The sequence below is a fragment of the Phocoena sinus genome, chromosome 18 (assembly GCF_008692025.1).
Source record: "Phocoena sinus isolate mPhoSin1 chromosome 18, mPhoSin1.pri, whole genome shotgun sequence".
NCBI lineage: Eukaryota > Metazoa > Chordata > Mammalia > Artiodactyla > Phocoenidae > Phocoena > Phocoena sinus.
The window spans coordinates 3,863,925-3,876,916 of NC_045780.1; the positions used below are offsets into that span (position 1 = coordinate 3,863,925).

General features: G+C 46.5%; 1 protein-coding gene across 1 annotated transcript in view; it reads left to right on the top strand.

Annotated features, from left to right (window-relative positions):
• The window catches only part of ATP8A2 (ATPase phospholipid transporting 8A2), a 444,189-nt gene that overhangs the window by 316,956 nt on the left and 114,241 nt on the right, over positions 1-12,992 (top strand). Inside the window, exon 32 of the mRNA XM_032611707.1 lies at positions 700-807. Coding sequence (XP_032467598.1) covers positions 700-807 — 108 coding nt within the window. The remainder of the gene's footprint in view (positions 1-699; positions 808-12,992) is intronic.

Genomic DNA, 12,992 nt, shown 5'->3' on the forward strand with positions numbered 1-12,992 from the left:
TGTTTAAATAGGCTTCTGATTCTGTGCTCATTAATTGGGAGTGGGGTGGGAGGTGAATGTGGAAGCAGAGAATTCGTTGAGAGACAGAGGCAATGAATCCAGGTGAGAGGGGCTAGTGGCTTAGCCTGGGACGTGAGGAGGTGGCGAGCAGTGGTCAGATTTTTTAAGCAGCTGGCAGAGGCTCATGCTGGATTAGATCATGGAGTGTGGCTGAAAAGATGTCAAGGATCGTCCTTGCAAGAGGACAGAGGAGAAGAAATTCGCAACTCAGTAGGTGCTTTGAGTGTTATCGCTAAGGGATATATCCATTCCACATTTTTTAAAAGTTCTTTGGAAAATGAACAAAGTCTCAAAATGATAAATAAACCCATCTTGTTCGTTTTGTCTGTCCCACGCCCGCTTACCAGAGCAATGATACCTCATTTATTCCACTCCAAAGTGGAGTGAACACCGGCGAGGGACAGAAAGGAACCTGGTAGCACCGTAGGATGGGTCTACAGGACGGTCACCTGTGGTGGAAGAAGCACTTTCCTCTTCAGGATAGTTTGGGGCCACTAGTCACTTAAACTCTCAACCGGTGTCTAGTAGAAATCTTTCCATAAAGAAAGGTGGCGTGGACCCAGGGCTGCTGCCGCGGCTGGTGCAGGTGGCTCCTGGCTCAGCAGAGAACCCTGCCTGAGTGTCTGTTTTCTCCTGTAGTTCAGTCACCTGGCCGTCTGGGGAAGCATGCTCATCTGGTTGGTGTTTTTTGGCATCTACTCAACCATCTGGCCCACCATTCCCATCGCTCCAGATATGAAAGGACAGGTCAGTGCTATTAACTGTGGGCTTTCCCTGTCTCAGGACAGGTTGGTGTTGCCAGCTTCCGTCAAAATGTATCAGGTGGGAAACAAACCAAATCAAAGCCCCTGGAAGAGGTTGTCCAGGCCACAGAAATAGCCTTGGAAATTTTAACTGTTACATAAACTGTCGACTTAATGACCTACCCGCGTCCCCATTTCCTTAATGAATTGCATGTTAATTACAGGTCTCGTGTACAGTTCACTGGACTTGGAAAACAGGAGATGTTTTGGGTCGTTCATAACCCCATGATTACGCGGATTGTAGTTTCCATGTTGGGTATTATTATACTTTGATTAGGTGATAATTAGTCACCTGTGAAGGATAGATCTAACCACTCTACTAACCAGATCATTAATTAAGCCGAATATCTCACTGTTCATCTCTTAACTGGAGAGGCTGAGATTGAAGACCTTTATGCTAAAATCTAAAATCCTTTTAGATTTTATTTTTTTCGTCTTTTATATTATCTTTGTCTAGTGTTTGAGATGGAGCCATCTCCACTGACACCCTGGATCTTAGGATCCCACAGGATCGGGTCTGAAGAGGACCTTGAAAGCCCTGGGTTCCAAGTGCCCTCAGTTTACAAATGAAGCTGTAAATTTTGTTTTACAGGGAAATTTTTCAGGGTTTACAAAAGGATATGTGATTGGTAGTAAGGGACACAGAATGTTTATGAAGACATTGCATTTTCTTTTTCCTTTACATTTGAAGTCCTTTGGAGGTCTCTGCGCTGGTGGTCCCTGGCTGGGCGTGTCCCTTTTCACAGGGCAGGCAGTCGTGGGGCGAGGGCAGCATCCCGACTCTAGTGCATTCCCCGGGTTCCCAGGACCCCGAGTCTTCCAAATGGCCAGAAGCCTACTCGCCAGGCCTGCCGGGTTCTCTCCCCCGATCCAGGCCCGGAGCGCACCCTTGGGCCCAAGGACGGCTTACTTTGTAGGGGGGTGATGTGTGCTGGGTCCACTGGAGGATTGCTCTGGGACACCCACCCACGTTTGCATGAGGACGCTTGTACCGTGAGTCAGAACCAAGCATGGGAAGAGAAGGACTGTGGGTTGGGGGCTTCTGCTGGTTCCTGCCCCAGGACTACATATTTTAGGGGCAGGCCTGTGCATGGCATATCAGGCCACCATCTTTGCCTCACTTACTCTGCAGAAATGAACCCAAACTCTGGGCCTTCCCAAGTCTAGATACATGCCCAGCAGCTGTTCCACGTGAGGTCATACTGGGTGGGCTGCTTGCCTTTTTTACTTGGTGAATCCACTGATGTACCCCAGGGTGTCTGGGACCTCCTCTGAGTGTGGGCGCTGAGCAGACAGATGTATCCTATAGGGGTGACTTGTGTGTCCCCGAATGCATCATTGCCTTCTCTAAGGCATGAGGACAAACACATAACACTTTTCAATTCCTTTCCAAATACAAGCGATGCAGGAAATTACAGAACACTGAATGAATCAAGAAGATTGTTTTGTAGCAAAACAAGCATTTCCCAGCAAAGCTACTGGGTTCACTTGAATCAGTTCTGTTTTAAAGCAAGAAAGGTATCCACAGTCATGATCACTTGGTAAGGTTGGGTGCCTAGAATACCTGCTTCATGGTTTTTCCTTTTGGTTAAGGATGGATGTGGCCCGATGAATATTTCATTTGGGGGATTTTGTGGTGCAGGACAATCAACGCAAGGCACCAACTGCCGTGGACAGTTTCCAAAATTAGAAAAGCCCACTCCTTTGACAGCCCCTCCCAGTGCCCTCCACGGAGGGATGCTCTAGTGACCCCTCTGTGTACGCCGGCACCAGGGACTCCAGTTCAGACATTAAGATGGTCACCAGCCCATCAGGAGGTTGGCTTTTGAAGTGGGGAGGGACCATTTACCATGTAGTCACTGACACGCCACGTTTTCAGTGTCCGGGTTGCATGCCCGTGTGGTTTGAAGGCTCAGCTAAATGGTGAAATTTCCATAGCTGGGGACTTCCCGAAAAAATCGAATGAGCTATTCCTACCATCCAAAAGCAAAGAAATTGTAATATTAAATCACATTTCACTTGGGTATCAAAAAAATTTTTTTAACATAAACCACATCGTTTCAGCGTTTTGGTTGGTTGGTCTGTTGCCATGAGGCAGATGATGTTTTGAAATCAGCCATCGCTGGCTGAGACTGAGGTTTTCATTAGACGCGGGAGGAGATATTACTGTAATTTTCACATTCCGGGGCGGCCGGGTGGGTAATCCGCTGTCTGTGTTGAAAGAGCTCTTTCTTTTCTCTCATCTTGCTCCAGGATGGAGCTCTCAGTGGAGACAGGCTATCAGAAAACAACGTCAAGGCCAACTTTAATGCTCCTTCACCCGGTGTCTAACGCCATCGTTCTCTGAAAAGTGGCAGGGAAGTCTTTTTTTAATTTTTTTTTTTTTTTTAACACTTATGAAGAATCACTTGGGTGGAGAGTGGCTAAACAAGCCTGAAGTCTCAGACAGGCTTTCTGCTGTCTCCAGAGGGGTGATGTACTGTCATAAAAAAGAGGGGCAGGCAGTGACAGGAGGCAGCTCCTTTGGGGGAAGTAGAAAATATGGCGGAGCCACGCACATCCCTTTCGTTCTGGGCTGGAGCTGTGGACTAAATGCTTGTGTTCCCCTCAACTTCATGTTGAAGCCCTGACCTCAGCCTCCGACATGGAGGTAGGGCCTTTGGGAGGGATTAGTGATCTGATGAGAAGAGGCCCGAGAGCCAGTTCACCCGTTCTCTGCAGTGTGAAGATACAAGAATCTGAAAATATATGTACACGCGCATACACGTAACTGAATCACTTTGCTGTACGCCTGAAACTAACACAGTATTGTAATTCAGCTATGCTTCAAGTTTTAAAAAACGCTTGACAGAAACAGCAGGAAAAAAAAAAAAAGATGCAAGAAGTTACACGTCTGCAACCCAGAAGAGGGTCTGCACCAGAACCCAGGCAGGCTGGCACCCTGACCTCAGACATAGAGCCTCCAAACCTGGGAGAAATAAATTTCTGCTGTTGATAAAGCCACCCACTTTGTGGTATTTTGTTTCAGCAGCCCAAGCTGACGAAGACGGCTGGTGAATGCTTAGGGATGATGGTATTCTGGGAAAAGGCTGCTTTTTAAAAATTAGTGTTCTTATTATCATAAGAATGTTTCTAGTGACTTTTATAAACCATTTTCTTGTCGTTCATGAAGCAGTAGGGTTTTGGCAAAGGAACATGGTTCTTTTGAGCTGTAGAATTAAACTAGTGTCTGGTGGCAAACGGCATTTCTCACTTACGAGCCGGAGATAGACCTCACACAAAATGTTCTGTCTCTTCGTAGCATCCTAAACTGTTGAAAAGAAACATCGTTTCTGCTGGGGTTTCCTAAACCAATTCGATTGACTATTTCTTTGTCTTGTCCACGATATGTGGAGTTTTTCTCATGAGGAAAAGGCAGGTTTTGCCCTGAGTGCAAAGGGAGGGAGGGCTGTAGTGTGGGGGGGATTTTCCACTATCAAAGCACCTTCATCTTCCCTGAAGCACCTCACAGTGTGGTCCATGAAAGCCAACCAGTGAGTCAGGAAGTCCCAGTGGAAATTTCTCGAATCAAAAGAGTCCTTTGGGGCTTCCCTGGTGGCACAGTGGTTAAGAATCCACCTGCCAATGCAGGGGACACGGGTTCGAGCCCTGGTCCGGGAAGATCCCACACGCCACGGAGCAACTAAGCGCGTGCGCCACAACTACTGAGCCTGAGCGCTAGATCCCGTGAGCCACAACTACTGAGCCCGCGAGCCACAACTACTGAAGCCCGCATGCCTAGAGCCCGTGCTCCGCAACAAGAGAAGCCACCGCAATGAGAAGCCCACGGGCAGCAACAAAGACCCAACACAGCCAAAAATAAAGACAAACAAATTAATTAATTAATTTAAAAAATAAAATAAAAGAGTCCTCTGTATCCTTCCTCTCCTGAGAACAGTCAGCATTTGTGGGATCTTAAGGGGGCACCCTGTTTTTCCATTTTCCTAGGCCCACAGTGAATTCACCTAAAGTGAATTAGAAACTTAGAAACTCCGGTTATGTCTGTCCTGGGTGATGCCACAGCCCTCAGCTGGGGGAAAATATGTGATGAGGTTTTTCCATAGGGGACCGTGTGTTTTCCTTTCTGCCAGTATCGTAACCATGGGTTATGTAAGCTTCTCCATGATGGGTCCCCATAGCCAAGGCCTGTGGGTGGAAAACTTATCAACGTTCTTTAGCGCAGAGTTGCCTGCTGAAGTAGGGTTTTGAATTAGAGAGGTGAGGAAAACTTGATCTACACCTGGATCAGGAAATGGGCTTATTATTTTCTTCATGTATTTCTCAAGGCTTACTACTCTGGGGGTCTCTGAGGGTGTGCCTCTTATTTGACCTTTGTTTAAAAGTCAAGAGACTTGCCCCAACTAGCTTTGGAGCCTGTGGTAATCACTTAACCTGCTTTAATTTCCTTATCAGCAAAGTCAGAATACTATTACCCGACCTAATTACCTCAGAGGACTATGGTGGAGATATAATAGGAGTACCTGTGGGAATAGTAAGGCATGCCTGTTCTTCTTTATCTTGCAGTGATAAATTATTTTCTTGAGCCTTTATAAATAGGAATATTGTGACTTAAACTCCCATTTCTTTTGGCTAAAGAATTTCAACATTTTATAGGTTCTTTTTTTTTTCTTTTTGATTTGTTGTTGTTGTTTGCTTTATTTATTTTTTTTTTTTTTTTGCGGTACGCGGGCCTCTCACTGTTGTGGCCTCTCCCGTTGCGGAGCACAGGCTCCGGACGCGCAGGCTCAGCGGCCATGGCTCACGGGCCCAGCCGCTCCGCGGCATGTGGGATCTCCCGGACCGGGGCACGAACCCGCGTCCCCTGCATCGGCAGGCGGATTCTCAACCGCTGCGCCACCAGGGAAGCCCTGTTTGTTTTATTTTTAACATTTTATAGGTTCTTGATGTGAAGTTTCTTAGTAGGGTCCACTGACCACCTACATCTGAATCACCTGGGCTGCTTGTTAAAATGACAACCTCCTTCCCCACCAAAAAAAAATATGTACTTGAAACACACACACACACACACACACACACACACTCACTCACTCACTCACTCACTCACTCACTCACTCACTCACTCAGAATCCCTGCACCTGGAGCCCCAGCCTCTGAATTTTGATAAGTCTCCAGACTATTCTTCCACTTAAAGTTAGAGAGCCCCTGCTCACGACACCTAAAATATGACCCCATGACAATGTTCAAGCCAGTGCTGGGGGTTCCAGGAGAAGACAGCATCTTTAAATGTCCACCAGGGCCCTGTTTCTCTGAGCAGTGGGTCTGTGAGGGCCGGCAGGTGCTGTGGTGTCAGCTGTAAGGCCCCGGTTTTCTAAATAGAGGAGTATACCCGAGGGCGTTACATCGTTCGCCAGGGAAAAATACTCCTCGCCAGCTCCGATGCTTTTCTTTTAAAGTTCTTTTCATGGCTAGTAAAAGAGGGGGAAAACCTTTCACTTCAAAGCCTACAGACTGCTAACTCTGTCTGCAGTGCCATGCTCCAGGCTCCAGCCAGCTTCTGACATAGGGCAGCCTTTTTTTTTTTAATCCTAAATCCAGGACTGAGTTTACTTTTGAGTTTTATATACACACTTTGTATACATAGTGCAAATCCCTATGGACTACAAGTGGGCAGGACGAGGGCTGGTTGTCACGGTGCCGCCCTTGGATCAAAGAGATTAATTACTCATCTTCCCTACGTGCTGGCTTTCTCCTGGACTTTGCAGCTGAGCAAAATCTCAGGCCTGGGTATTTTCCATATAAATATAAAAAGAACGTTTTTGTTTCCAGGTTGCATGTGCTCTAGGAAGTAAGCCGAGAAGCAGGGGTAAGGGCCATCTCTGCTCGGAACATTCCAGAACATCTGTGTTGGCCAGAGGCCAGCCAGAGGGCCAGGAGAGGACCTGTCCTCAGGTTAACTTTCGTGGCGTGGGACATGGTCATTTGTCCCCAGGACCCATCCTGCTTCCCCCTTTGGTGAGGGGCCCGGTTTGTATCCCATTCCAGCTCCTATGCAAGCACCCAACTGCCCAGGGAGCCCTTTCCACCCCTAAGTGCAGCAGGGAGCTTGATTCCAACCCCATGCTGTCATGGGTGGTTCAAAACCCCGAAGGAGACGCGAGGAGACATGCGCTGGGGGTTTCTGGCAAAGAAGCATGTTCGCTCCTGAAAGAAACCCATCGGAGACGTGACCTGTCACGCGCAGCCGGTAAAGTTGCCGGGGGTTGTCGTTCGCCCCAACGAGGGACGCTAGCTCCAGAATCCGACCGCCGCTGTGAAAGAACTGATAGAAACAGCAAAAACAGGCAAAGTCTCTTACACGGTTGTCCAGATAGCAGATGCCGCCGGCCTCGAAGGCTACCCCCCGAGAGGGCCCTCCCAGGAGCGTCCTGCCAGGGCTGCCTAGCCTCAGTGAGAAGCAGGTGTCAGGAAACACTCTCCAGCCTCCTGTGGATGTCGGGATGTTTCTCTTATGTTCACAAGTATAAGGGCAACTAAGGAAATAGGTGATTTTTTAAAAAACAGGCCTAAGGCTTTAATATCGCATGATATATTATACTCAGAGTTAGGTGCTTGTAGATTTATTTAAGGATTTGGTAACAGATTCCTCGAGTGTTGCAATTATGAGTGTTTTAGATGATAACATCCCAGAAACACCTAATGTGAATATCGTAAATTCATTGGAATTAGCTTTAATACAGCAATATTGGATAGAGTTGGTCCTATTTTCCTCAAAGAACGTATTTCAGGAGCGTGGGACCCGGCTAGGGTGAGAAGCGGTCAGCCTGGTAAGGTAGGAAGTCCTACCACTGGAGACTTGCCTCTTGGTTTGAAATAACTTTCTTGTGTGCGGATCGTGGCCAGATTACTGGTTGAAGTCCAGTTTGCATTTTGGTTTTCAACTTGTGCATTGCGTGGGATAATAAGACTGACTTACGAAAAGGAACATGCTGTGTTTCTGGATGACATTATTATCTGAAAAAATAGCGATATGAACAAAATTAAGAAGGTAGGGACTTCCGGGTTTCTCCGTGTCTGTACCTCTTGTCACCCACGTCCAGGGCCCCTGCGTTCATATGCGTTTTGCCCCCTTGAAGCCTCCCCACACTAATCCCTAGAAAAAAATTACAACTACAACAAAAAGTTCTTCATTGATAATGAAAAGAAAAATCAGGACCATTCATATGATCAGGGCTATCTAGTGGAGTTCTTAATATAAATATAGGCCTATAGATATTTGGGCTCTGAAAATCAGAAAATTCAGGTATCTGACAAGAGTTCCATCCGAAAATGGCTTTTGTAGTCGCTACATGTCATGCCAAGCTGTTTCTTTTTTTCTCTTCCTGATTACCAAACAAGGAAGAAAGTGTGTTCTATGGAATCCTTCGCCCCTCGGAGTGATTCCAGATTCTCCCTACAGGCAGGGATGGGACCGGCACCCGCTGGTTCCTGGTTGCTTCCTGCAGGTCCGCAGGATCAATCAGATCTGGGTGAACGTGGCCCGACTCAAACTCCTTTCCTATTCACTGCAAATCCTAACGGTGAAAGTGGGATTCGAACTAGATTAACCTAGTGCCTAAGAAATTTGTCAAGTTAAGTCTGTTGTTCATAATAGCCATAATCGTGTTATTTCTGAACCTTAGTTTCGTCGGGTGTAAGTAGTAGATAATATCTATCTTTGGAGTTAATAAGGACATGAAAGAAAATAAGGCATGTAAGTGATAGTAGATGATGTCTATTGAGAAAGTACTATGTCCCAGGCAAAATATATGTTCATATACATATGTTCTGTGAAATTACGTATATAAAGAGTTAAGCATTAGCTCATCTGACAGTCGACTCTACAACCGTATGAGCAAACGAGGGCTGCGAAAGAAAGAACCAGTACCTCGGTCAGGCTGGGGGGAGGAGTAGCTGGGACTTCCCAAGTCCCCTAGACCTCAGGGTACAAACCCGCACACCTTGTCATGATGGCCAGCACCTAGGGTGATGGTTGGTGCAAACCAGGGGTCAAATAGATGTCAGTCACTCCTTCTTAAAATTTTGCTTTTATTAAATTGTATCTGAAGTGACTTGCCCTGCAGTGTAATAGAATTTTTCAAATATAAATGTAGAGTTCCCTTTTTTCAGTGGTTTACGGAAAGCCCTCATTTTCTTAGCTCTGCCTCCGACCCTCTGCACCGTTCTCTCCATTTTGGCGGTTTGTTTTATCTTGGCCTCTCGTTTCAAGGATGCTGTGCGCTAATTCGAGGCCAAGGCGGCTTTGATTGTGAGTTATTTTTCTCTGGGGTTAAAGGTCTTGTGGTGGTGTTGGTGTTTGCCATTCATTCTGATGTTAATTTTTTAAATATCTGTCAGCAAATTGAAGTACACGTTACACGCTGATTTTGTTTGTTTGGAACATTTATACGCCGTGGTCGCAGAGTGTGTTTGATGTGGTTTTGAATTTTTCCTTTCTCCAAACATGTGGAATTGTGCATGGGGGGCCTGGGGTTGAGGTTCTCTGCAGGGATTTACTTCTCAGACATCTGCGGAGGGAGATGCCTCGTCTGGTGACCAGAGCTGTAGTTCTCCCCACCTCACACTCCGCCAAAAACATGCGTGTTCTTTAGGTTTGTTCTATGTAAGAGAGAGAGAGGTGCCTGATAAAGGCCACTAGATAAAGGATTCATGCAGGAAACGATAACAGGGTAGGTTAGACTAAGAGGGGAGAAAATAGAATCATAGCACGCTAGGAAGCGTGTGCCCAGGTTTCCCCATTTCGTGTAAATGAGGATGCAAAGCTCTTGTCGACAGCATCCGGCGCATCAGAGTAGTGGAAGGACTTAAAGGAAGTGAGAGCTTCAGGTATTGTCATCGCCTTTGGCACTGCAAGATACCACATGTTCAGTGAGGACATCGTATGCTTTTTGAACCGGATTAAGCAGCTGTCGTAAGTGTTTGGCATTGCTTTGGCTAAAGGCAGGAAAAGAGAAATCTAGGTTACCTGTGTCTGCAACTATAGTGCACTTCCATTCACGAGTTTTTTATTTTTTTTGGCCACACCGTGAGGCTTGCAGGATCTTCGTTCCCCGACCAAGGATCGAACCCTGGGCCCCTAGCAGTGAAAGCGCCGAGTCTTAACCACTGGACCACCAGCAAATTCATTCACAGATTTTTTAAATTATTGCAACCTATTTTTTAAAAAAATTTTAAGACTTTTTATTATGGAAAATTTTAGATGTGCACAAAAGTAAACACAAATCATTAGTGCAGGACAACGCGTCTCTTATAAGGAGATGGCCATTGATTTCAGAGTCTCATTTGATAGAAACGCAGGTCCGTCCTTAATCCAGCACCCCGTTCTCCTTTGTCTCCAACCTTGTTCTTTTCTAAAAATCTAATATACAGGGCTTCCCCGGTGGCGCAGTGGTTGAGGGTCCGCCTGCCGACGCAGGGGACGCGGGTTCGTGCCCCGGTCCGGGAGGATCCCACGTGCCGCGGAGCGTCTGGGCCCGTGAGCCATGGCCGCTGGGCCTGCGCGTCCGGAGCCTGCGCTCCGCAGCGGGAGAGGCCGCGGCGGTGAGAGGCCCGTGTACCCCAAAAAAAAAAAAAAAAAAAAAAAATCGAATATACATTTTATTTATTTATTTTTCCTAACTTATCCCTACCCCCCTTTGGTAACCATAAGTTTGTTTTCTATGTCTGTGAATCTATCTCTGTTTCGTAAATAAGTTCATTTGTATCCTTTTTTAGATTCCATGTATAAGCGATACCATATGATATTTGTCTTTCTCTGTCTGACTTACTTCACTTAGTATAATAATCTCTAGGTCCATCCGTGTTGCTGCAAATGGCATTGTTTTGTTCTTTTTTATGGCTGAGTAGTATTCCATTGTATATATGTACCACATCTTCTTTATCCATTCATCTGTCAGTGGGCACTTAGGTTGCTTCCATGTCCTGGCTTTTGTGAATAGTGCTGCTATGAACATGGGGTGCATGTATTTTTACAAATCATGGCTTTCTCTGGATATATGCCTAGGAGTGGGATTGCCGTAGCTCTATTTTTGTTTCTTAAGGAGCCTCCGTACTGTTTTCCATAGTGGCTGCACCAATTTACATTTCCACCAACAGTGTAGGAGGGTTCCCCGGTTTTGATAAAGGATAGAAACAGAAAGAAGGGCATATTTAGATGTGCAGGTCCTTCCCAGGGTGCTGTGAAGGCAACCCCACCCACTCAGCCCAGCAGCAGCAACATGGGTGCAGCGGTATCTCCTTGTCTATCACCTGCCCTACATCCAATTCCCCCTCTCTGGTCACAGCCCCCCAGTCCCGTCCCCTTTTTCAGAACGCACAGTCAAACAGTGCTGGTTCTACCTCTGGGTCTGGACTGGACACCCAGGACTAGTCAACTACCAGCTTCATCTCATGGACCATGGCCATTGATTCAGGGACAGCATGATGACCCACCAAGGCCACTTAGAGACAATTCAAGGATTTTTTTAATAGAAACTAATAGGGGAAGGGGAAAGCTCTCTTGCTGCTGGGTTTGTTATATATCAGGGATGTCATCAGCCTGGAGCTGCAAGGGGCCACCACCGAGAGAGTGCCTGGCTGGGGATGAATCGAGCACAGAGGAAAGCTGAACTGAGAGATGATGGCATTGAGTATGTGCCTGTAGTCCAGCTCTGCCTGAAGCTGGAGCTGTCTCTGAACTTTCAGATACACTAAATCAATATACTCCCATTTTTGCAGAAGACAATTCAAGTTGGATTTCTGTTACTTCTGTAAAGAGTCCTAATAAATGAAGAAATCATTAAGTTACAGATACAAAAGGTAGAATCAGCTGGGTCAAGTTAAGGTAGTGAGAGCTCTCCTATCTCTGCTGGAAAATTCGTTATGTTGCAGAAAAGCAGCTGGTGAACTTTCCCTACCGTGCATCTTCCAAGTCGGAAAGTCAGGCTACCAAGGGGCTTTACCTCCTTTTGTGGCCTTCCTATGCCCCTCCCCTGCCGGCCCCCACCCCCCCCCCCACCCCCCCCCGCCAGGAAAAAGAAGACATGCTTGGGTAGAACTGATTGTTCAAAACAGAGATGGAGGGAAATAGAAGTTTTTCCAAGGGGCCCTCTTTCTCTCTGCGGACAAGAATTCAACATGGCTCAGAGTCACATGGTCCTGAGTAGCACTGTGGGTAGCAGACGTATAATGGGAGAGGCGTCATAATTTTGAATTTTCCAGTGGCCGCATTAAAAAAAGGAAAATGAAACAGGTTAAGTTAGTTTTATTAATATAGTTAGCCCAACATTTCCAAGATAGTATCACTTCAACGTATAATCCACGTTAAAAGAAATTACTGAGATAATTTACATCGTTGCACTATATCTTTGCAATCCAGTGTGTATATCGGATTTGCAGCGCATCCCAAGGCAGACCTGATCAATTTCAAGCGCTCAATAGCCACATCTGGACAGACAGTGGCTAATGTATTGGACAGCCCCGCTCTTCACCAGCAGGTTCACTCTCCAAAGCTAAATTTAGTGCAGGCAAGATGAGGAGGTGGGAAACCCAGGCTCAGATAAGATTGGGGCTTGGGAGAAGCCTGGCCTCAGGACCTTCCCCTGCACCAGGGTGTGAGTGCCTGACTTTGATTTCCGTCACCTGCAGTGACAAGGGTCTCGGCTCTTACACAAGGCTTTCCCCTAAAGAATAAAATCTGGGCACCCCTGAGCTGTTCATCTCTGCTTATTAATTGCTTTAAGCAGAGTTTATAAAGCAAGATTTACGAAGCGTGGGTCTGACTTCAGGTAGTTTTTCCAAAGTATTGGCTAATTCCCCAGCCACGTCCTCCTGAATGTGGGAGGGAAGAGGTCAGGACATGGGCCTTTGGTTTCTTTTCCGACCTGCTGCGACCAGCTGAGCAGTTGTAACATGTGCCACCAAAAATAAACTAGGTCTGTGTCGAACAGGTGGTTAATTCGTTCAACAAGTGGCAATTTCTAAGTAGGATTTCTTAATTCCTAAGATTGTGCGAACCCTTCATCCTTTTTCTCCTTCTGGAGTTTCAGGCCCCTTCCCCCATCATTATGCTGAATCCACACCCTGTCATTCTCC